The sequence below is a fragment of the Micropterus dolomieu genome, linkage group LG09 (assembly GCF_021292245.1).
Source record: "Micropterus dolomieu isolate WLL.071019.BEF.003 ecotype Adirondacks linkage group LG09, ASM2129224v1, whole genome shotgun sequence".
NCBI classification, from domain to species: domain Eukaryota; kingdom Metazoa; phylum Chordata; class Actinopteri; order Centrarchiformes; family Centrarchidae; genus Micropterus; species Micropterus dolomieu.
The window spans coordinates 5567411-5591879 of NC_060158.1; the positions used below are offsets into that span (position 1 = coordinate 5567411).

General features: G+C 38.8%; 1 protein-coding gene across 1 annotated transcript; it reads right to left on the bottom strand.

Moving 5' to 3' along the window:
- Positions 1-1792: 1792 nt before the first annotated feature.
- LOC123976747 (chitin synthase chs-1-like) lies at positions 1793-24469 on the bottom strand. The gene is given in 23 exon segments (XM_046059094.1): positions 1793-1912; positions 3096-3189; positions 3287-3495; positions 3589-3699; positions 4095-4159; positions 4271-4305; positions 4399-4564; positions 4681-4953; positions 5094-5273; positions 5396-5564; positions 5738-5853; positions 5945-6145; positions 6339-6585; positions 6624-6674; positions 6867-7041; positions 7212-7373; positions 7767-7856; positions 7998-8193; positions 8418-9297; positions 14053-14241; positions 15538-15673; positions 22740-22877; positions 24390-24469. Coding segments are annotated over 23 exon segments (4083 nt in total).

The following is a 24469-nucleotide window of genomic DNA, read 5'->3' on the forward strand; positions in this document are numbered from 1 at the left end:
GAGTTGTAACTTAAAAGTTATTGACGATCCTACTACTACATGAGAAGTGAGATCACGTGGTATATATACCCTTAAATGTGCATATTCCCTTGTGGTGGGGTCAGGAGTTTTACCCATAAAAGTCTTTAGCAAGCAAAGTGTTGGAGCCAAGTATAAAAAATTAGATTCCACACATTCGACAAAATGAATATTGTCTTATTTTCTTTTTTATATTTGTGTCACAAAGCTAGATATGCAATGGTGATTGCTAGGTGATATGTGTATGGCTGCCCAATCTTTAGTTTCTATTTAATCATGTAACAAGACAACAAGAGCAAGGTGAAACCGTGTGGAATAGCAAAATCTGTAGACACGTGCAAGCTAGCAGTCGTGCTATTGAAATATAAAAGTTGTTTCAAGAAGAGACAGGAAATAAAGAACAAGAGGAGAGGGTCGCAAAGCTCCCAAATAAGTTTGTTTTGGATTTTTTTCTAAGAACACTGTCAAAGATTTTGCTCAATGCAAGGATTGCTGGATGACATTCAAAGAGGTAAAAACAAGTGCATTTTCATTTGGTGTGGCTGCTGTGCCGCTGTTTTAAAGGCTGTTATCATTTCGGGGTCAGGTCGCCACTGAGCACCTGTTGGATTGTATGGAGGTGCTTGTGTTGAACTGTGTGTGGTTAGCTGGACTGTTCTCTAAAATCACTTTATATTGCTGCATCGTGCGCAGCACAGCATAGCTGTTGTAGCAGCAGCGTGTGTCAGTGTTGGAGAGAAGCACATAAATAGAACTGTTAAATTTAATACCTTGATATGGTCCCATTGTTACTACCTTACACTACTGGCTGACTCAATGCTGCCTATTAGCCTAACCGTAAATCTGTGTGCCAGCAGTAGCTGACACAAAGTGGACAAGATGGCAGACAAACAAGTCGAAACTCATCTACAAATATTAGTTTTTGTTCATAGAGATGCCTTCACTCGAAAGTAATGCCTTCTGAAGCACCTGTCTAGTGAGACAGTGAGGCAACTAACTTCTGTTTTGAACAGAGCCAGTTTCAGGTGTGTTGAACAGACATTCAGTTCTTTGTGCCGCAATCTGCATTGTCGCCTTTGATGATTTTGAGATGATCAAAACTTTAAAACATTGATTGAGGCTTTGATATGGACTATTGAAGTTCTAAACTAACTTCACCCCAATGGAGCTGTCGCTGTGGCTGCACTAGTCGCCATCTTCCACATGTTGGATCCTCTGTACCTACGGTACTGTAGAAAAACAAGTACCATGTTGTTTCAGAATTTTGGCAACGACTTGGTACTTACCTCAAAAGTCAGAGCTGGCAATGACGTCACAACCAAGTTAACCGCATTCTAGTTACAAGTCACGTGCACGGCCATCTGTTGTTTAAAACTAGCCAGGTTTGCCATTGTTTCCAGTTGATAAAAATGCATTACACGATATTTACGCATAATAAACACAGTAGCAAGTTCATGTTCACAGACTGCAGTTGTTTGAAAAATTATATGAAATACTGTTTGCTAATAAACAGTATTTCATATAAATTGTTCCTTTTAACAGTGAACCAGCTTCTGAGCGGCACAAAACTACTTACTATTAATTATTAGTTGCTTTCTTTGTGCCCCCTCAAGTAAAGTCACACAATACTAAGTAATTACTTACCAATCCCTTATTACCTGATGATTATGACAAGTAGAAATAAATAATAATACACACAATAAAGACATTTTGGTAAAATCTCACATGCAGTGGATATTTCAACTTGCTAAAATGTGTTGGAGAGAGTCTGTATTTACACCATTGTCTCTCCCTCATGCCATTTCTTGTACGACCTCAAGGCGAACTCATCATCACTGTCTTCAGCTTCTGACTCTTCTTGGGAGTTGTGTTTGGCGTTAGACGCAGCATTGACCTGAAAGGAGATTGAAGGAACATCAGTGCTCATAAATTCCATCACACCTGGAACACTTCTTGCAGGTGACTAGTCAGAGGTGACACAGTAGCAGGATGGTGCAGTTGGACTGGATGTCAACGCTGGCTTCAGCAATTAACGAAAAAAGATTTACATAGAAAATACGTTCTTTTCTGTCGGTAGCAACTCTCGTAGCGCAAGCCTGAATGATTGAGGTGAGGTAAATTTTACTCATGTTGTCCTTTGTGGAGATTAGTCTAAGAATTCTAAGAATTACAATAAATGCTGTGTGATCTAGCACATGATTATGAAACACAAAGCAAGGTTCTCTTTAAAGGACAGGTTCACTACTTTTTAACCCAAACTATAATAAAATGCTTCGGTAAAAACAAGTATAACTAGAACTCCAAGCAGTTGTAAGCAGTGTCCAAACCTCCCAACGTCAGCCCCGCCCGAGAAATGGGCTATACCAGGAGATTCAGCTTGATCCCCCAAACACATGGAAATAAGGTTTTTAATATGCGCCTTGGTATGCAGGAGTTCGAAGCCCAAATGCAATTACCTTGTTTATATTGCCCCTTAGAGGCAGAAGTGTTTGAATTTTAATTAATATTATCAATTGTTCTAGTATCATTGCAAGTTGTTACAACAGTAATTTTAGACCAACAGCAGGTGTAGTAAAAGCTCCCTGGATGGGGGTTTCATTTTAGGTACCATTCTATTCTCAATCTATATGCTTCCCCAAGTTAATATCATCCGCAAATAGAATATATAAGTTCTCTGTTACACCAATGACACACAGCTCTATATCCCAATCAGACCCAGTGACCAGTCTAACATTGCAAACCTTCCCAGATGCATTGCTGATATAATGCACTAGATTTCTCACAACTTCCGACAACTAAATCCCACATTGTAGGCCCCCAGCTCAAAGAACTCAAATCATTGTAAACCTAGGTGAACTAGCAAATTATGTTAAGCCCCCGGCCAGAAGTTTTGAGGTAGTCTTTGACCAGGGCTTGTGTTTTGAACCCCATATAAAGAAAGTTGTTCAGTTATGTTTTTTTCATTTAAGAAATTTGTATATTGATTTATTTATGTATTATTTATTGTATTCAGACCACTATGTGGTGTGTCATTTATTTTTAGCAGTTAAAGTAATAATACTAATAGTTGTAAATACCATTTTTCCTGGCAGGTCTGATTCTTCTGTTTCAGGTTTTTGCTCTTTGGGCTCTGTGTCCAAAAAGGCCACATAATGGATCAGAGTGTAGATTCTGGATGAACATAGAACAAGAATGTTAGATTTTATACAAATGTTAACAGAACATAATTCAGATCAAAGGAAAAAAGTAATTTGATGTAAGTGGTCACCTGTGGTAAAACATGGTCAAGAACTGGATCACAACCGATGAGGCAAATCCCAAAATGAACATGAAGGAAATGGGATCAATTGGTATATATTGTCCGGTAAGGTCGAGGTTGAGGCTGAGCTTGGGGACCATGATGGGTACATTCAAGAGTTGGAGGGTAAATGTCGCCACTAGCCACAGAGCATTCATGATGAAGAAGGCAAAGTTTATCTGTGTGTAATGAGAAAGAAAGCATTCATTTAAGACTAACTGAACAGTGACGTCCAATTAGACATGTAAAATAGTTCAGTTGCCCAGACCTACCTTGTTTCTCAGCTCTCGCAGGTCATTGGTTATCTTTTCCTGTTTCTCTTTGTCATCGACCAGAGGTTGTAGGTACTTCTCCTGAAGCTCTTTCCAGAAGTGCTCCTCCTCCTGCAGGGGAACACAGCAACTCTTTCAAATAACTATTCTAATATAGATAGGGCAGGAAACAAGCTTTATGTACACATTTACTGCTGTATCCCAACATTCAAAATTACTCAGAGTGTTTGGGTTTAGCAACATATAACACCGCTTGGATTATGAAGTATTTGTGTAGTGTCACTAATGTCCTATTTGTAGTACACATTATATTTGTGTATGTTTTGAAACAGAAAATAACAAAAAAACGAATTACTGCAAATGCCCCAATGTTGAGATCATATTTCACCTGAATTGGGAAACTGAATATGTCAAACATCATTTTACTGAATTAGATCAATGATACATACAGCCAATTACAATGTGATTTAGAGGCAAATTATCACGCAAACAGTGTGTACACACACCTGGTCGAGGGAGTCCTCCTGCAGCTGCATGTCACTGACAACATTCTTTAGTTGTGTGACCCAAGCTGGAGACAAGAGCAAGACAAGAGGATATTAGATAACATCACATTTGCAAGTGTGCAGGAATTTTATAGCAAAATAATCAAGTTGATATTTTCAAAAGTGTTTGGACGTACATAGGGCAGGAGAGTTGAAAACAGGCTTCACTTGCCTAAAACACAATCCAAAAAATTATTAGTATTGTCTCACACTATGTAGTACTGACACGTTACATTTTTATTGATGTTCTACCCTCAAAACGTACCTTTGTTCTTGCTCTGGGATCCTAATGTCTTCCACAATAGTGTTTTGGGGCTGGGGTTCAGGATATATGAACTCTGTGACCAGTTCATCCTGCCCACCTCCAGATCTCTTGTTGGATTTTTTACAACATTTGGCCCACGAGAAGAGTCGTTGGAAGATGCTTTTGGCTGCAAAAGCGATGATCATCTTCAGTTCAGTCAGCACAAACAATAATACTGGTCTATTGTTGCACGTGAGTGGCATGAAAATCCACTATTTTTTTTTGTTTCAATCTGGTATCTACCTTTCTGAGCTGTTGTTTGTGTGGTGGTGTCTGCAGGCGTTCCAGCAGAAGATTTTGTCTCCCGGGTGCCCCAGGACACATTGTTCATGTTGACCATGGAATAGATGGTAAGCAGGAGGTAGGCGCTGGGGATGCAGAGAATGTAGAGAAAACCGTAGAATAGCAGATGGATTTCCTGAGGATGCATTATCGCAGTGATGATGTAAATAATGGCCATAGAGATGACGAAAATGCTGCTGGGTGTCAGGATGGTTTGGTCCCTCACCATTGCGCCTGACGAAAGATAAAGGAATGGAGCATTTTTTGGAATGAAAGCAGTTTTAAGCAGCACATCTAAAAATATTTTACAAAGTCTAAATAAAGTAGCTACACGTGACTCTGTATAAAGTTATACGTGTTGGAATAGAACTTACCGATGATGGACATTGTCACCACCAACATGATGAATGCATATATGATACTCAAGACTGCTGCAATAGTGATCTGAGTGTCTGATTTCAGTTTGAAGCAGAGAATCAGGTAAATGAGAGGAGGTAACACAGCCAGGACCAGGGCACCGTTGGCTTCAATGTTAAAGATGAAAGACAAACTACCTGGAGACCACAAATACAAATTTTTTCAAATACAATTAAAATATCTGTAAAATAGTCCAGTGACGTCCAGTTTATCTCAAAAGTTCACAAAGAGATGATGTTTTCAAACACAAAACGCTGACCTGCGATCATCAGGCAGATGGTGGCAGGGGCCAGGGTGGCTGAGGTGATGGCAAAGAGCTGATAGAACATGAAGGGTTTGGACATGGATGAGTTCCTCTTGGAAATTATGTTGGTGGAGCCCAACAGATCCACCACATTAGCCATCGTGGACGGTCCCCATCGCCGACGCTGAAGATAATAAAAAATCATTAGCCTGACTGAACTTGGAACCATTGAGGTCCACATTCATGGATGATTCTGATATGTAGATTCTGAATGTCGGAAGCAAATATATCAATTTGTCAAATCTTTGTGGCCATCATCATGTTAATGGAAATGTTCTGATTAGCTGCAGGACTCGCCTGGTTGTAGAGTTCTTTGAAGTCCTCAGGTGCATTGGTGTAAGCATCAGATGCTGCATTGTACTCAATTCTCCATCCCTGCTTTAGTAGTAAAGTACACAGCCAGCGGTCCTCACCTTCAGGGAACAGAAAATAAAGAGGCAGAGTGTGAAAGCTATCCCCAAGACTGAGAGAGAGACAGGAAGTCCTGTGAACAATATCTGTTACCTTGGTCGAACTGGATGTAGTGTCTCGCCTCTGTGGACTTGGTGGAGTATCTCTTCATCACGTTGTCATCCATCAGCGCCTCTGCTCTGAACAGACTGAAGCAGCCGGGGCTGCACAACACACAGCCAATCACATGCTCCGCTGTCTTCTGCAGCCAGTGACTGACGGCGTACTCAAACTTCTGGAACCACACTGCAGGACCTGTAGAGGAAAAACAGAGGTAATGTAAACATCGACACAAATGTCGGTCCAGTGCTAGTCACTGTTGGCTTTACAGTTGCAATGGTTGATCTATGGCAGAGGTATTTGTTCAAATGATTGGACAGTCGTTTTATGTTGTATTTGGTTGTTTTTTTCTCTGTCTTGTCTTATTAAAAATGTACAATGGGCCAACCTGATCCAGTGGGGTGAATCCTGCCACATACTGCCCCAACACGTGGGTACATTTTCAAACGATCGATGAGCAACATCACAGCAGTTGGCTGGAAGTCTGTGTCCCCATCTAAAGCCAGGAGGTAGGTGTTGTGCTTCTCTTTCTGGAGAAAAAGGCACATTTTAGATCTGATTTACAGGTATTATTTAGAAATATTGTTATGAAGAAAAGTGTTATATTTTTCTCTTATCTCACTTGGAGTGCTGCTCTCAACTTCGTCTCGTCTTCTCCCTTCTGCCAGCGTGCATAATATTTTGTCATGAGTTTCCAGCCCAAAAGATAGTAAAGGTACATGATCTGGAAAATAATAAGTAACAATTGACAAAACTTTCTCACTCTTCAAGTGTTCAAGCACTGTTCAGCTAGAAATGGAAAAATGTTCCAATATTGCGTTAGAAAATTTTGAAAACACCACACTTCTAAATTTGAAGTAAATTTTAAATAGTACATGTAAATTGTTCTGAGGTCTACAAGTCATTATTTTCCAACCTGAGACCATCTCTTCTTGTGACGGATGAGTTCTTTGTCCTTAAAGTGAACCACAATATAGTTCCCGTGAGGCATTCTGACCACAAGACGACCGCCATACGGTGTCCTTATGATCTTCTGATAAGGGATGTGCTGCTGCTTTCTGAAGAACTTTTTATCGATGTTTTTGAAGATGCTGATGACAGTGAATGAAAGAATACTTTGATTGTAATTTGTACTTTCTTAAAAATGTGTTTCTCTGGTGTACTGCCAAACGTTACTGTCAGCTCAGAAGTGGATGTCACTTTTTAGACCTAACGCTAAAATGCACCATAACTGTAGACCAACTGTAAACATGTATCTTACCAATAAACTTCTGAGAGGATTTCAACAAGGTTCTTTGCATATTTGTTGAGGTGACGCCCCCGACTCCCCTCGACTGGTTTGAATGCATCATCAATGAAGATATGGGCTTCAAAGGTGAAATCTTTGAACTTTGGGTCTTTCTTTGGTCTGTACTTGTCCAGTCTGCAGTTTTCATAGAAACATAAATAGGAACTCCACTGTGATAAAATACATTTTGGCCTTCTTAATAGAATACTTCTAAAATTGTTTAGCCCAACGACACAAACTCTTGCGGGGAAAAAAATCCTGTGACAGCAACAAATAACTGACTTAAGGAAATTTACAGACTTTTCTTGCACTCAAATTAACTCAAATTCACTTTTTCACTATATGTAGCATTTCTGAATCTGAATTGCAAGGATCAAATTCTATTGAAACGATGTAAAGGAAGAAACTTCGAACTCCTCCAGAACTACCAAATCAGTATTTACATCAGGAAATCAACAGAAATAGTTAGAGGGATGGGAAGATGATATATCATATAAATGTCCTGCATAAGGAGTCTGTGTAACTCACCTGAATATTGATATAATGATGTTCATCATCTCTTCGTAGGTCTCGTGCCACATGGTCGCACACAGATACACCATTGCAGTTTCAGATGCCCTAAAATTTGACAAGATTAACAAATTTGAGAAACATTGTTTAGAGACAATGTAACTCCAACTTAGCCTAAACTAACCAGCCTAAAATGCTTACAATGCTTATTGTGAGGACCAAAATAAAGAACTACTCCTACATACACACCACAAGCACTTCTTCATTCTGTTTGTGGTCTGTTGGATGTTGAATCGTGTGTTGAGGAGCAGGGATTGCTCAATAAAGGCTCCTTCATACAGTCTCCTGATGAACAGGTCTTGGGTCCTCTGGATACGATACACATTGAGGTACCACACATGAAGAGTGGCCAAGACAAGACCGAGCCACCAGGACACTGCTGAACCTGTTTAACACAGAGTTGTTTTATTTTTTTCTTTTATTTTTTGTTGAAAAACAAAAATATATCGTGATCCAAAGTTTAAAGCAATGGCTCCATGATTTTGGTCTGGTGACGCTACTTGGATAAAAACACATACATTACACAACACTAACTTCAACCTTTTAGTTTAAAATATGTATAACTTGACAAAATTGCATTGTAACCTATACGAGGCTCTACTTTATTACCTGTCAGCAGGCCAATGTCAGTTATATTTGACATGTCCAGGAAGCACAGAGTGTGTGTAACATCCAAAACCAGGTGTGGGAAGACACTGCCATTCAAGTTGTGGTTTCTTCCATCTACAATGTCATTGCAGTAGCCTGTGAAGTTGATGTTTGCAGTCCCGTTCAGACGTATTCTGTATTCCTGATAGTAAACGATAACAGGGATGATGAGCAGAGCCATGACGGCCAAAGACGCCAGATACAAAGGCAGGATGAAGCATCGTCGCAGGGCGTGCATCTTGCAGGCCGCAACAGCAAACCAGTGGCAGAGGGCAGAGGAGATCAGCTGGACCCCAATGATAATGGCTATAATTTTTGTCTCACGCCTTGGGATAGACTTCACTATGTCCCAGTCCATTTTGGACAGAGGGACGTAGGCTCCGAGCACACAGGCGGTCACTGTGATCCTGAGCAGGCTGGAGATGATTTGCAGCATATTCTGGCACTTTGTCATGTCTCTGCACAGGTCCTTGAGGAAGACAGAGCTGCTATTCTCGCTTATCAGTCTGAAGTAGGTCTCCCACCAGTTCAAAGACACCAAGAAGGATCCACCAACAGCCAGACCCACCCAAATGGCCATCTTAATATCAGTAGGATCTTTCATAATGTATAAGAAGAGGAACAGGACGTAACCAAGCAAAATAAGCATGAAGGCAGCAATGGACGGCACCAGGAAACGATTCATTTCCTTGGCAGTGCACCGAGTGACCACTTGTAGGAGAGTAGAGAGGACAGCGACACCATTCAGTATTGTCACGTTGGTCACAATGTCCAAGTGTGGCATTGCCACAATGGTGAGAATCGCTGCACCCAGAGACACCAGGAACTCGAGGAACAGAACCTGTAGAAATTGATGATGCATTGAAGAAAAAAGTTTTAATAACTCTTATCTTATTATCAGTTCACCTCTACATTAAAATTGTTATACTAACTTTCTCTGTACTTGTCTTGCTAGATCTGAACACTGCTTTTGATACTATTGAACACCACATAATAATATGACTAATACAAAGACTGGAAAGTTTTTTTTGGCATCTAAGGATTGGTCCCTATTTGTATATGTTAATGAGTCCTCTATGCATACCAGTGTTGATCATGGAGTACCACAAGGTTTGGTGCTGGGACCAATTATTTTTACCCTGAAAATGCTTTCTCCCGGTAACATTATCAGGAACAATCCAGAAACCTAGGAGTTATTTTTGATCATAACTAGTCCTCAACAAACTCCACAAACTTCAAGAACTGCCCTCTTTCAATTACATAATATTTCTAAAATCAGGAACATCCTGTCCCAAAATGCTGCAGAAAAACTGGTCCCCATATATATTACATCCAGGCTAGACTATTGGAATTCTCTACGAGCGGCAGAGATGGGGACTCAAGTTTGAGACTCAGACTCGAGTCACATTTAAGTCGCACACACAGTGACTTCAGACTCATCTTGAGACTCGTCCTCAAAACTTCAGACTTGACTCGGATTCGAGGTGCAAGACTCGTGAACAATGTTTATTTATAGGAAACGTCTGCTGTGCTTACTGTTATTCCCCTCGCTGCATTACCTGTAACCTGCCTACTTAACACAACTAGGTATCTGCTGCACGCAATTTTGCAATTATCCTTATGACTGTACATAATTTTACTTACGAGTCATTTTTACATGTTAAAATACCTTTAAATGGCCAAGACAACCCATAACATGTAGTATTTCACTTGCACAAAATTCACAAAATGATTGCAGCCTCTACTTATTGACTATAAGTAGTTTCTGCCCTGAAAAGTGTTGATTTCATCAATGAGAGTTATATTTAACAGATTATAACTCACCTAGTAATTTTTACCTTTTAAAATACCTTTAAATTGCCTATACAACCCATCAAATTCAATTTTCCACTTGCCAGAAAGTGACTGCAGCCTCTGCTTATTGACTGAAAGGTAGTTTCTGCCCTTAAGTGTCATTTATGATATGAGAGTCTGGGAGATGTGTTGACTTACAGTAGTTTATAAGCTGACATTAATTGCATTACACATTACATGGTGGTGCTCTGTAAGTGAAAAACAGGTTACAATTACAGAATTCCTTATAGCTATGCAGTTTTAAAGGCAGCCTGGATTGAACGCAGCAGGTGATACAACAGTCATTATAACCATGAGTGACTTGACTTGCACTCTAGCTCAGAGACTTGTGAGCATCTCTGACTAGCAGGCAGCACAATTAAGTCTCTTAAGCCTCTCCAGCTGATCCAGAATGCAGCAACACGTGTTCTGTCAAAAACAAGGTGTTGAAAAGTAAGAGAGAAAAAAAGAGTTTGCTTGAGGCAGGTGCAGCAAAGTGCCTCAATATTACAGACTTTTCTTTTGAGCTGCTTTCACTTAAAGCCTACCTGAAGACAATAGTGAGAGCGCCTGCAGCAGGGGTACTTGTAACACAATTGGCACCTTTTCATGTTCCTTTTTAAAACTGTACTTTTACTATTATATAGTAGTATTTTCTTTGGGAAAGTACTCTACTTTTAATTTTGCTACATTTTCCATTCATATCTTCCTAACTTAACCAGTCTGTAATCTGCATTTTGCTTCATTAACTGAAATGAGCTGTCATCCAGGCTGTGCACAGTTTCATAGAAGAGCCCTGGTCTTGGGCATTTGTCACAGCAGAGCTGGGCAGATGCAAACATTTAGAAAATCAGGCAAATACCTTTTCAGTTTAAGGCTTTACTGTTTTACAAATACAACTGAAATCCAGTGAGTGCACACCAAGGCACTCGTGGCCGTGTTGGAAAGCAGCCTGCATCGCTCTTTAACAAGCCGGCAAGTGAAATACTTTCCATTAACGGTGCATTTAAAGCCTATTTAGTCTCTGCAGAGCATATGAAGATTACACACTGTAACATCTAAGCCACATGATCACTGGATTGATTCTGATATATTGACAGTATCCTGTTGTTGAAAAGAGCATCGCTTTCTTTTGATAGAAATTAGCCTGTTTCTTTCAAATTAGTTACTATTTGTTTTATAGCGACCCCCGACGTTGAGTCCATAAACAGAATGTCGCCAGTGAAACTAATCTTGGCTTTCACTCAGCAGTTACCAGCTGTTATTTATTCAAGCAACAATCATTTTTGAGATGCATTTTTTGAGAAAGAGAAAATATGGGTGCAGTCCTGTTGTGCTTTATGCATGACGCAAAGCTTCCTCTATAACCTGCTTCAACAACAGCTGCTCCAGTGTTACTGCTACAATAATTCTTTGTGTTGTAAAGATTATGTTCATAGATGCTATAGGAATAATCAGATTGTATTGGCTGCCTGTGCTACTGCAAAGCAAGTGGTTTGGTCGGCTACATGTCCATAATAAAAGATACAGTCAACAATAGTGGCTGGGCAGCATTTTAAAGGGATCTTATCAATATCTTCTTGGGGATTTAAAAAGGACAATAATATTAAACAAAAATAGCTAAAATACAGATAATAAACAAGCAAAGATAATCGCATTCTAGAAATAACCTGTTGCACAGCAAATGAAATATATTATTAAATATTATACTTCACAATAAATGCAGTAAAGTCAGATCAGTGTCTGGTAGCTTGTTTTTGATTGTCCTTGACCTTAAAAACATGTGTCCTGAGTAGGGATGGGTATACCCAGAATAGAGTTGAATGGAAATGTCTCCAGTCAAACCAGTACTTCAGTCGACACATTTTGTAACCAGATTGCACAAAAAAATACTATTTTTATGGTTTTGCTTGCAGCCAAACACACAAGCAATACACTGAAAGAAAGAAACGAGAACGTCTTTTTTGGGCCTGCACCATAAACGGCATAAAAAATGCCTGCATGCGCTGAGTCTATGTGTAAGTTTATCACCACAAGCCTGGCTTTCCATTGGTTTCATCTTCTGGTATCATTTAACACTTGTCTGTACATTTTAATTTGCTATTCACATCACTTGTCACTGATCGATCACTGCATTTCATGATATCAATTAAACGCTTTTGTGGCGCAGCAGCGATCAGCTGATTTTACTCGCAGAGCCTCTGGCTGCAGCTGTGGCTGCTTCAGATGTAGTTGGTTTGATCGGCTGGATGTGCAGCCTCTCTCTTCCTCTGTTTGTGTGTCTTTAGTGTTGTTAAAGGCGTTAATAAGCAACGCCAAGGGCCTTGACCAAGCGTCAATATGTGACGAGCCGGGAGTGAGAATGTGTTGTTGAAACAAACTCTAGTTTTATACTTGTGACTGTCGTTTTTGGGAGATTTGCGACTGATCGAAAGTTAATAAAATAATTTTCCATTGTTTACTTTCAACACATATATCAAAAAATACCTTAAATTTGTTTCCCACAACTTATTTGGTCACTAAACTATTTCATTCCTCCTCTCTCATTCAAACATAAAAAAAATTTGCAAGCTGAACAAATTAGAATGAGGAGCGATCTGATACCATTTCTCAATACTTTTATGTCACAGATATTTAAAACAAGAAAAAAATAAAATAGATAACCTTGCTTGTCCATAACAACAATAAAAATAATAATAGGCTACCAATCAACTAATATGGCTTCAAAAGATGTCTTTTTATGCAAGGTATCAAATGAAGTACTCTATTAGTATTAGTATTGGTATCACTGGTTTAGGTATACTAGATTGTAAAATTTTAAAGGATACCCAACCCTAGCCCTGAGGTGTGCATGTGTCTCTGCTACGTGTCCATAAACAATTTAAAAATAGTCAAAATTGTCACACACAGATGAGCATACTACAGTATTTAAAGAGGAAGAGGACAGAGGTCACAGAAGTAGGAGAAGAGAAAACTGAGGAGGACGAGTTTGTAAGTTGTATGGATAGCTACTATATCTATAACTATAACTCACGAAGTAAAAAGACTTTTTTAGGCCAATGGCATGTCATCAGAGTTTGCATTGGAGACAGTTCTGTGTTCACAAACATTTATTGCAGGGAGAGTCAGGGCCAAGTGAGACACAGGTAAAATCACAGATTCACAAGTGTAAAATTAGAATAACTAAATGCATTTGTACTGTCTGTGTCTTCATAATCTCCCCTGCCCTAGCATTTCAGCGTCCCCCCAGGTTCAATGTCCCTCCTACGCTCCTGCGTCAATAAGTGATGAGTTGGGAGTGAGAATATGTTTATGTTAACTGCCTGTTAGCTACATCACTAATGAAGTTATTCATTAGTGATGAAAAACATCCATCATTATTATAATAAAATAATTCCTGGAAGGTGCACTGAAATAAATAGGTATTTTAATTGATAGTTTAGTACTTAACTAAAAAAGCATTTAATCTGTAAATTGTGACTAATGGTATTGGTACAATGCAGACTGTATTAGTTGATTAGCTTAATGGGTTTGACATGCTAAATTAGGTGCTTGTTACTATGCAGTAGATTAGAGGATGCAATCAAAATAAAAACAATAGAAACATTTTATGTAATACATGTAAACTGTGAAAGCAAAGTGGGGATTGTGTCTCAAGTTTGAATTGCCCGCAAATAGGAGAGTCACTCTAAAATAGCGCGCAAATTCTTCACGGCATCAATCAAAAAAGGAGGGACAGTTAAAAGTTTTCTAGTTTTCTCACCAATGCTACGGTCTTCTTGGCCGGCAGCTTTGAGGATTTGTAACACGCCTTCCAGAAGCTCTTTTGTAAGAGAAGCACACTGGAGGTGATGAGAGAGAAGCCAACACACAGCAGAGCAACAGGTTTCTGCTCAGCTGGGAGGGTCTTGGTGCCTTCATTGGACAAGGTGATGAGGAGGAGGAACGAAGTCTGGAGCAGAGAACAAAGTTGAGTCAAGACAAATAAATAGAAGTGCTTTATTAAAATAACTAGATTAGAAAGACATTCAAGCCTTTAACCTTGCTAAAGTGCTTATTTACATATACATATTGATGGCCCTGAGGCTACAGGTTTTCCTCAAAAAACAGCTTTGTTCTGTCATTCAATCAGGGCTGGACAGCGACAAAAAATCTGCCCTGGCCTTTTTGGCCTAGGAGGCCCACCAAAATTGGTTAGACACCCCAATACACCATCCTTCCATTTAGGATTAAATTAAATTTATACTCCTGCATCGAATCGACGGCATAACCTGACGTGCACTTCCTCAAAAATGTAACTAGAGGTCGAGGCGACCAGACCGTAAAAACTGTGATTGATCGGCTGGGCAGCCTCTCAATGCCGCCGAGCTGACGGGAAGTGTCCCGTGCTTTGAAGTAACTTTTACTTGCAGCCAAAATAGCGGCTGTAACTTGGCGGATCAACATATTTGACCATCACAACCCCAGCGAAATGAAGAATGTGATCCATTCGGTCGATAACATTTGAAAAGGCTACACCAGCCGCACATATACAATTTTACCCCCATTCATGTTAGCGGAGGGCTAAGCCGGAAGTTAGCCTGCTCGGCCGGCAAAAGTCATTACAGTGGACACGGTAGAGCTACTGCCGACTAGTGTTTGTGGGTGTAATTGCAGATTGACGGACACACGGACGCACAAACATAAATGCCTGGCTACGTGCGTAGCCTACGGCGTAGCTACGCACATAGACCCTACGCAGGACTATAAATGAAGCTTTAGGCTCAGATTAGGGGTGTGACGAAATACGTAGCCAATGAGTAGTGACATTGCACAAGATTGGGGTCATAGGAACAAGACATGAATATATTTTAATAGGCCTCTGGAAGTCCTCACCCAAAAGAATTTAGCATTAAACACTTAATTTCCTCCATTCTGGGGACATTTTCTGCACCAATTTATAGTGGAAATGTCTTTATTGATATAAAGGGAAGCACAAAATTCAAGTGGCAGGTAACAAAGAATATCAGAATATAAAAATATAGAAAATATAATGCAGTAATTTTATTTTTTAGTAAGGCTGTGATTGGGCCGTTGTCCGTGCTTTACGTGACGATCATTGGCCCATTTTTTAAAACAGTTATACAATTTAATAATTCACGTTACTCTGGCCCCAAAAGTTCGTCGACCCACTGGACATTTGCCCAGTATACCAGATTACCTCTCCACCCAGACACATGTTGTCAACATGCACGTATATAGAACAAACCTTGCTACATAGAGCCAATCCAAACACAATCAGAGCGACTACAGAGAGAGAAATGATCTTTAGTAGTTTGATCATTTTCCATGGCGTCTGTTCATCTTCAATGACAGGGACCTCTCGACATATATCCCACGGCCTCCTGGTTAAAGACATCAAAATATCAAACTGAGTGGAGTGTAGGTAGAAAATGATATGGTATAAGCACCGAGCCCTGTGTTTGTAAGAAGGTAACTTATTGGGTAAATATAAATAGGTAAGAAGGAGGATTGGTAATACATTTTGGAAAGGCTTATTTTAAAAATCATTAGAAATTATGCAGATAATGAACAAATAAATCTATATAATATTCTATAAAACGTGCAAAATATATACATGTACAGGTTGCCTTATTTTAATGATATATATATTTGATTGTTTTCCCCACATCAGCAAGGTACATGACTACAATTATTTGTCGTTCTTTTTCTTTGATGCAGATCTGTTAGTATACTAAAACTAAAACTGTTTCTGTAATGATGTTTAAATCTGAATGTTAATGTTTAACATATTTAACATAACATTAAATATCAGTCAGTAACAATATTATGCTATCACCCAATACAGCAAAACCACTGACCAAAGGCTCAAAAATGTTGTTGATTAAACATCTGTCTTACAGAGTAATAACAAAAAATTTAAATCACAAATGAGTACTTGCTGGATCACATACAACTTTCATAAATCTTTGTATACCCTGTAAATAATAATCTCCTTTAAGTGAAGTGTGTGCTTTAAAAGAAAACAGCAACCACTAAATGATAAATAAAATTATTATTTTAAGAAAGCTTTTCTTCCATACTATTAATCAGTTTATGAAGAAAAAAAATATTTTTCAGATTGATTTACCCATTTTGATTTAATCGATTACTGAACAACAATGAAATATTTTCTGCTTGAAGAAGTAAAATGTTGATAATGAAAGAACAATAAAATAATATTTTGTCTTAATAAAATATGACTAAAAATCATACTTTATACAAACAAATGGTTAGTAGATTGACTTAACTTTTGTCTAAATAATGTATTCCTCCTTTGAAGATAATAATTTATATTAGTAATAACTGATAAAAGAATACAAATGTATCCTCCTACTCACTTCGGCAAGCTCCTGTCTTCACCCATGTTTCTGGCTATGTGTTTGCTTCACTGCTTCACTATAGTAAACAAAAGTTCTTAACATGTTTCAGTCCCATCCAAATGTCATTGTCAGTGGAATCACAGTTAGGTTCAGCCTGTCACTAAATGGCAACACCCAAAATATGTCTTGCTGCAGGTAAACATGGTAAAAGGGAAACCAGACTGAACTTTTACAAAAACACAGGTGTGACCCTGTGTTTAACCTGATGTGACCCTGGAACACTGCCTCATGTCTTGTAATTTTTACATGTAAAATTAAGCTATAAATATTTGAGAGAAAGAAGTCTTGCTCCAGGTTTTCTATGCCAGTTAGTTTATGGTAATTTGATTAAATTTATATATAGTATGTATCTATCTATCCGCTCATATTGTTTAAAAAAAAACTGCATTTATCCCACACAGCAAGAGCCAAAATGTCTTCAAGTATCTTCAGTCAAGTTCAGTTGCCCATGACTTAACCCTCTTTGGATGTGTGTTAATCTGTTGTTGATTAGCTTGTGAACGTAGATTCACTTAGTCTTGAAAGGTGCTACATAAATTAATTGCTTCTACTGCCTTATCAATTGATGATGTAGAAATGATCTCTTACCAAGAACAGCCAAGCAGAGTAAAAATGGGAACACATCCAAATATGTACTTCCTTTCGTGCTAATCACCCTATGAAATGAATTGCAGAGAGACCTGGACTTCAGGATGTGATTGAAGACACAACATTTAAGCAGACTGTGCAGTGTTTTTACAAGTGGAGTAAAGCGTGAAAAAAAATAGATATCCACTTGCTCGAACCCACATATGGAACTGACTCCTTAAATTAAGCAACCCACTTTAACTAGGAGTTTGTTTCCCGTGTGAAACAAAAAGTCAACATTGAGTGTTTTTATTTAAGTTACTTAGGTTACATGAGTTAATTTATGTAAGTTAAGTCACATAAGTAATGTTGTTATTTTAAGCCAAAGCATGGTGTTTTCCTAAACCTAACCAAGTAGTTTTGGTGCAGAAACCCAAACAAATTATGACATCACACAATGTTAACAATGTGCCGTTTTACAATGTTAACCACTAGTTGTGAACTGTACAATAGACATGTGCTTAACAAGGCAGAATCCATCGAAATATTACACTAAAGGGGTACTCAGTTAAAAAGTGACCCCAAGTGTTCTTGACTAAGCGTCCATATGTGACGAGTTGGAAGTAAGAACGTGTTGTTTCTGTCTAAATCATCAAAATCAAAATACAAATAGTGACTATAAGATTTTGAAATGCCAGATTTAATTTATGCAAACACAGCTATCTTGCAATGCAACTCTCTTTCCTAAAAATCATGTTAATATATTATTAATTTGCAACAGCAAATATGTAGTGGATGTTTTGTCTCAGTGTGCTTGGTTAAGGTTTGGGAAAGATCACCATCCAACCCACCCACCATACAACTTGTGTGTGGTACATGAACGTAACACTGGAAAAATGTTGGTAAATAGTAAAACAAATATGTAAACAGAATTTTTATGAAACAGGGTTATGGAATGTTAAACACATTTTTGTGATATCTCGCTAATTAATTAATAGATACATGTAAATAAATAAATACAGACCTAAAACCTAAAACTCCATGGAAGGGATACATATAATGATCCATAACTGTCCAGTTACTTAGAGAGACTGAACTGTCAAGAGTTGTAGATGTTTTCTTGGTTTGACTGCATTTTACATTTCATTTGAATGTGAAATGGATTTTTTAGCCTTCTGGATAAATGTGTGTTTCTTTGCATCTTTCAATCTGGCCTTGTTTTTATGCTGGCCTTTCTGTTTTAATTGTATGGTTTATGTGAGATTGGTGTTTCTAAAATCCTCTGAAAAGACCAAAACCAACAATGTATTTGTCCCACTCTCAATACTTTCTTACTCCCCTCTTCTGCTTGTGGCTCTCAGCCCCAAAGCCATTGCCTCTCTACTGAACGTGTATATTTTTAAAAGCAATTTAAAATATATACTTATTAAAAGGCTCAGTAATTTCCTAAAACAGCTGGTGACTGTAATTCTCACCAAATAATACTCTAATAGGAGGCTGTTTCATTGGGGACTATTTTTAGTGGTGGATTAATCCACATTTTGTTCTCTGTTGAGTATTTTTGGCAGCAGGATGGTGTACAGTACGGGACTTCTTGGCATCTTGGTCGTCTTTGTGCCTTTTGGAGATTTCTTCATGCAAATACTGGACAAATAATATGTCCTGCTGTGTGGTTAACTTTACTAAGAGACCGTCCAAGTAGCCTGTGCTCCAGTTTTTAAGGAGTCAAAGACAAGTCAGCAAGAAGAGAGAAGTCAAAATGTATTACAGAAGTGTGATAGTGTGATAATACTTTTGAACAATACATTTTTCTGTAGTATAACCTCAGTAATAAATCAATATTAATTTAAAGTTTTGTTGTATAGTTTCGGGTTAACTGACCTCAAGTGTGAACTGTTGAGGATACGGCCACAGGCTACCAACTGCCAACCAAACATGTCCCCGGGGGTTTAAAATGCAGCTCAATAATGATGACTGATGTTGTGATTAACTGCTTGCAAGAGAAGCATGTGAATAGTTTTACCTTTTTTTGACTAACACAAAACAAGATATTACATACTGACTGTACAAAATTGTATGACAAAAGTGTAATAGAAAGTTTTTTTATAATCCAATGAAAGTTAGGCCCTATGTATCTGGGAGATATTGAAGATAGTTAAGAAAACTAAATAAAACAATAAAGTGAAGAGCACAAAAATTTAAAAATTACTATAGTTTGAATGTACAAGATTCGCAATGTCCTTGATGACAACCTCAGATTTAGCACAAAATGTTTTAAATGCATAAATAAACATGTATGTTTAATCTGGAAATAAATGTAGTGCTGGACATCCAGTAGTTATAAACACTGCCTCCATGAAAGTTGCTTGTTTATTTTATTTTATTTTGTTCAAGTTATATATTTGACCCACAGCCCCTCAAATTTGTCTCCTAATCACTGGGTACTTCTGAGCAGCATCAGTATTCATACAGAGAATTATTACGCTAAACATGGAGTTCAGATAAGACCATCAGCTGATCATGATGAAAACACAAGTCAGACTCACTACATTATCAACATTATTTTAGTCTGCATGTTGCCGTAAATATTTTTCCTAATTTAGTTTTTCCGGTGTGATCATGGTTCAGACTCAATGTTTTGTATTTTGTATTTTCTTTTTCTCTGGTTGTTTGTGTTCATCAGTGCCAGAGACAGTCTAGAAACCTTAAAGGCGAATTCAGAGAAAGAATGTTGAACTGCAAGCAAACACGTCTCAGATGACCTGAAGGTCAGGAAGTTTTGCTCTGACACAGATTAGAGATGTAGTCACCTGGAATATGATTCAGTTGATCAGCAAACTCTGCAAGGTTGAAAGTGATGTTGTAGTGTTTATAATAGCATGCAGTGTCTGTGTAGTCACTTTACACATTATAATTTTTACACATAACACAAATGAACATATATATAAATTAAAGTACATAACAGTTAATACATGTACAGCTCAAATTATTAGTCGATTAATAAATTAGTCGATTGATGTTGAAATTACTTGGCAAATATTTCGATCGTTTAAGTCACTGGATTATGTTCTTTAAAAGCATATGAATCAATCGAGAATAGAGAAAATAAAATCAATTCATAAAGAAAATAATTATTAGTTGCAATCTGATACAAAATAGTTTAACAGTTCACCTCAACCAACTACAACAGTAAATAATAATCCATTTTACTCTACTGGAGTATTTTTGCGGGGTTAAGTAATCTACTTCTATGCTTTTCAGAACTTTTGTTTTTACGTAAATGTTCCTGATAAAACTTAGATTTTCTTTACTTAAGTATCAGTTTCAATGCAGTACTTTAACAGCGTGGTGTCACTACTTTTACTTAAGTAAAAGATCTGAAAACTTCGTCCACCACTGTGAATCCCTGACACACCACACAATAGTACTGATAGAGGACTTTTACACTCCACTGCCTACAAAGAGCACAGACACTCTGTATGACTTATAGGGAACATGTAAGATGATGATTGATATAATATGTGATGGAGTCAGTGAATGTGTTTTGTGTGTTGTAGATGCACACAGGGTGCGATTTGCAGGGTTGGATGCGTGGGATTTACCCCTTTCTACTTTAAATATCCCTGCCTCTGCTGAATAATTTTTATCCCCGGTGGGGATCCCCAGAGTGGTCAATGCTACTTCAATATGCAACTCATCACAAAACTCACGGTTTGGATCAATCGGTAGTTTTGTTAAATTTATTTTAAAATGAGCTACTTTGGTTCTGATCCAGCTTCCTCTTAGTCTTGCTTAATGTCCTGCCCACGGGACTGTCTCATAGGTTACATTGGAGACATTAACTCCGGTGAGCAGCAGAGCTGTGTGTCGAAGGGAAGGCAGCCGATGTTACTAAAGCTGCAATAAACTTCACAATCTGATGATCTGTTTCTATTATGACAGGCAGCCCAGTGTCCGTGTTACACCAGTCAACATGCCCAAACACACAGCTACGGGGTTTTAATTAATGACACTCTTGAAAGTGATGGCTTTCAATCATTTAATTATCAGTCTCTCTCTCCCCTTACCCACTCACTGCACTTCAGAGTTGTTTTTTGCACAAATCGCACCCTGGATGCGATTCAGTTTTCCGTTGCTGACATTTAACTGAACTGGGTTCTTATTGTATTGATTATCTGTTTCATCAGAGTCTTGTGTTCAGCTGCTTTGTCTACAATATCTTGGGTATTAATGACACATCCTGAAGCAAAGATGATGTAATTGTGTTGCCACTGACTTAGATTTACAGAGCAATTATGTTCTTTTCTGTCAGTAGCATCTCATCTTAAGCCTCAATAATTAGCGTGAGGTAAATCATGTGTCATCCTTTGTGGAGATTAGTCTAAGAATCCTAAGAATTACAATGAATGCTGTTTGATCTAGGACATGATGATGAATGTGAACACACAGCAAGGTTCTCTTTAAAGAACAGGTTAGCTAATTCTGATGAATACACCGTCATCGGAGCTTAGTAGAAGAATTATATGATTCTTTAAAACTCATGTCTATGGAAAAAGGACTATGTTAAAATGTTAACAATAAGAAAAAACTTGTTTTCTTGATTGTGGGTCAGGGTAGGGGGTCATCAGGTAACACAGACACAGATATTCTCTGAATCAGCAGGCCATCAAAATGCCTTTTGAAGGACAGAAAGAAATTGTCACAACACATTATATGTGAAATACAGTGTAGGGTGGTGATTGTCAAGAGTGGATGCCTTAAAAATGAGGGAATAATGCACCAACCCAGGCCACCTTGGCTCCAGACTGGTCACCATTAAATAGTGATCACATGTCATCTGAAAAAGGATTTTAGGCCATTTTAACATACTAGCATTGTAAGAAAATCACCACGTAATGTGTCTTTAATTGTTGAATACACATTCCTACATGTCAAATCAAATACCTGGTCAATGATATATAAATATTTTCTATTTAAATAATCCCCCTCATGTTCTCCCAGGGACACTCTAATTGGGATATGCCTTGTGCACCAATCACCTTCTGCTTTCCTATGGACAAAAATGTGTTCTGTATATAGGTGTAGCAAAAAATAGACCATGGATTGTGAATTACCTGCAATTGTATGAGAAGTCTTTTTGATGTTTAGAACGCTTAAATGGGAAAACAACAAGTGCATTTAGTGAGAGCAAGTACCACCTTGCAAACTGCAGGGCATAAAGTATTCTTGCTCAGATGTTCCAACGTGTTTTCATCTCAATGCGTCATAACTAACGTTTTCAGACAGCATAACAAATCATAAGTATTTTACACTAAAGGTACCCTTCAGCGTCTGTATGAAATGCCACCGTTTGCTACGTCAAAGTGAGTGACTTATGTTTAGGAACTAACATTTCTGATGGTTATGGTAAGGGTAGGGGGCTTCAACACCTTTAACAGGAACGTAGCTAGCTAGCTAGTACTTCCGGTCTGTATGAGACAAGATGGGGGTGATGTTGTTTTTCACTTTCAACAGGATCCTAGCGCTGTCCTGGATGTACTGCAGCTTTTGAAGGTTTTTTTCAGGGATCTTGGTGAGGAGAGCATTGCAGTAGTCCAGCCTGGAGGAGACAAAAGCATGGATAAGCTTTTCCGCATCAGCTGAAGTGATTGAGGGAGTTTGGCGATGTTCCTGAGGGGAAGGAGGTCTTGCAGAGATGTTTGATGTGAGCCTCAAAGGTCAGATGAGAGTCCATTTTAACACACAGGTTGGTGGCTGATGTTGAAAGTGGAATATCTTGGCCAGAGAAGATGATGCTGGCAATGTCAAATGACCAAACTTGGTCGACTAAGATGGCTTCAGTCTTGGAGCTGTTTAGCTGCAAAATGTTTTGCATCATCCATGCCTTTACTTCCTCCAGGCTGGTGGTCAGAGGGGATGATGGCAGGGCAGCAGAGGTGCTGAGGAGCCATTGTCTGCAATCATCAGCAGGTCATTTGTGACCCTGACCAGGGCTGTTTCTGTTTTGTTTTAAATGGTCCTGAAGCTGTGCGGCAACTAATTTTTACAGCACCTTGGAAAGGAAAGAAAGGTTGGAGATAGACCTGTAGTTGGCAAAGACTTCTGGGTCTAGGGTGGGTTTTTTGAGAAGTGGCCCGATGACAGCAGTTTTTAGTGTCGATGGAACATGGCCAGCCTCGAGGGAGTAGTTAATGACCTTCATGATGAGGGGACTTGAGATGTCAGAGAAACAGCAAAGAGGTTGGGAAATCCCAGGCTGTGGGTCGGCATTCGGGAGAGGCAGGGTGGAGAAGCTGGATAGCAGGGAGCGGATTGTGTCTACTTTTTTTTATGAAAAAAAGCGATGAAATTGTTGCACCTCTCTCTGTTGCTTCTGAATGAAAGTGAGTTTGCGGTTTGAGGATGTCATTTATGGTAGGGCTCCAGAACCATACGAGCAGTGTTTGTTCTTTTGCCACAATATCAGACATCAAAGCATTGACTGGTGTGCTACTTAATTTGGCATTCTTGTCCAGAGCTTCAAGATGAAAACACGATTTTTCATGCCCTCCAAATTTTTCCACAGCCTTTCGCCAATTTGAGAAGCCTTCTTTCACAAATGGGGCTCAGCTCTTGCGCAATCCTCAATAATCAGCTTCTTTGCAAAAGCAAAGGGGGGTGGGGAGGGAACAGTGGATAAGACACCTGCCTTTGGCGTGAGAGACCTGGGTTCAATTCCCACTGTGACACATCCACCAATGTGTCTCTGAGCAAGACACTTGCTGCAGAGGCGTGCGCCCTTTGACATATATATCAATTGTAAGTAACTTTGGATAAAAGCGTCAGCTAAATGATTTATTATTATTATTATTATTATTATTATTAACAGCAGATTAATAAGCAGATGCTTTATTCGTCTCTTTCACATAATGAAGCCATTTCCACCGCTGAAAACAACCTAAGTTGAATGATCTTGAGAAGCTTTCCGTCCCAAAACAGCTGGATGGAAAGTTAAAATCCTTAGGCTGACAACAGAGCTAGCAACTCCATCTTCTGCCAGCGCTGTGACTGTGGAGGCGGGTTTAGCTGAAGAAGAGCTAACATTAGCAGGCTGGACAGGAGGAGGACCAACATTGACAGATTGACAGGGCTGCCACCGCTGGTCCTGTTGTTGGTGGAGTTGCACCCAAAATTGGTGGCAGCAGAATCCAT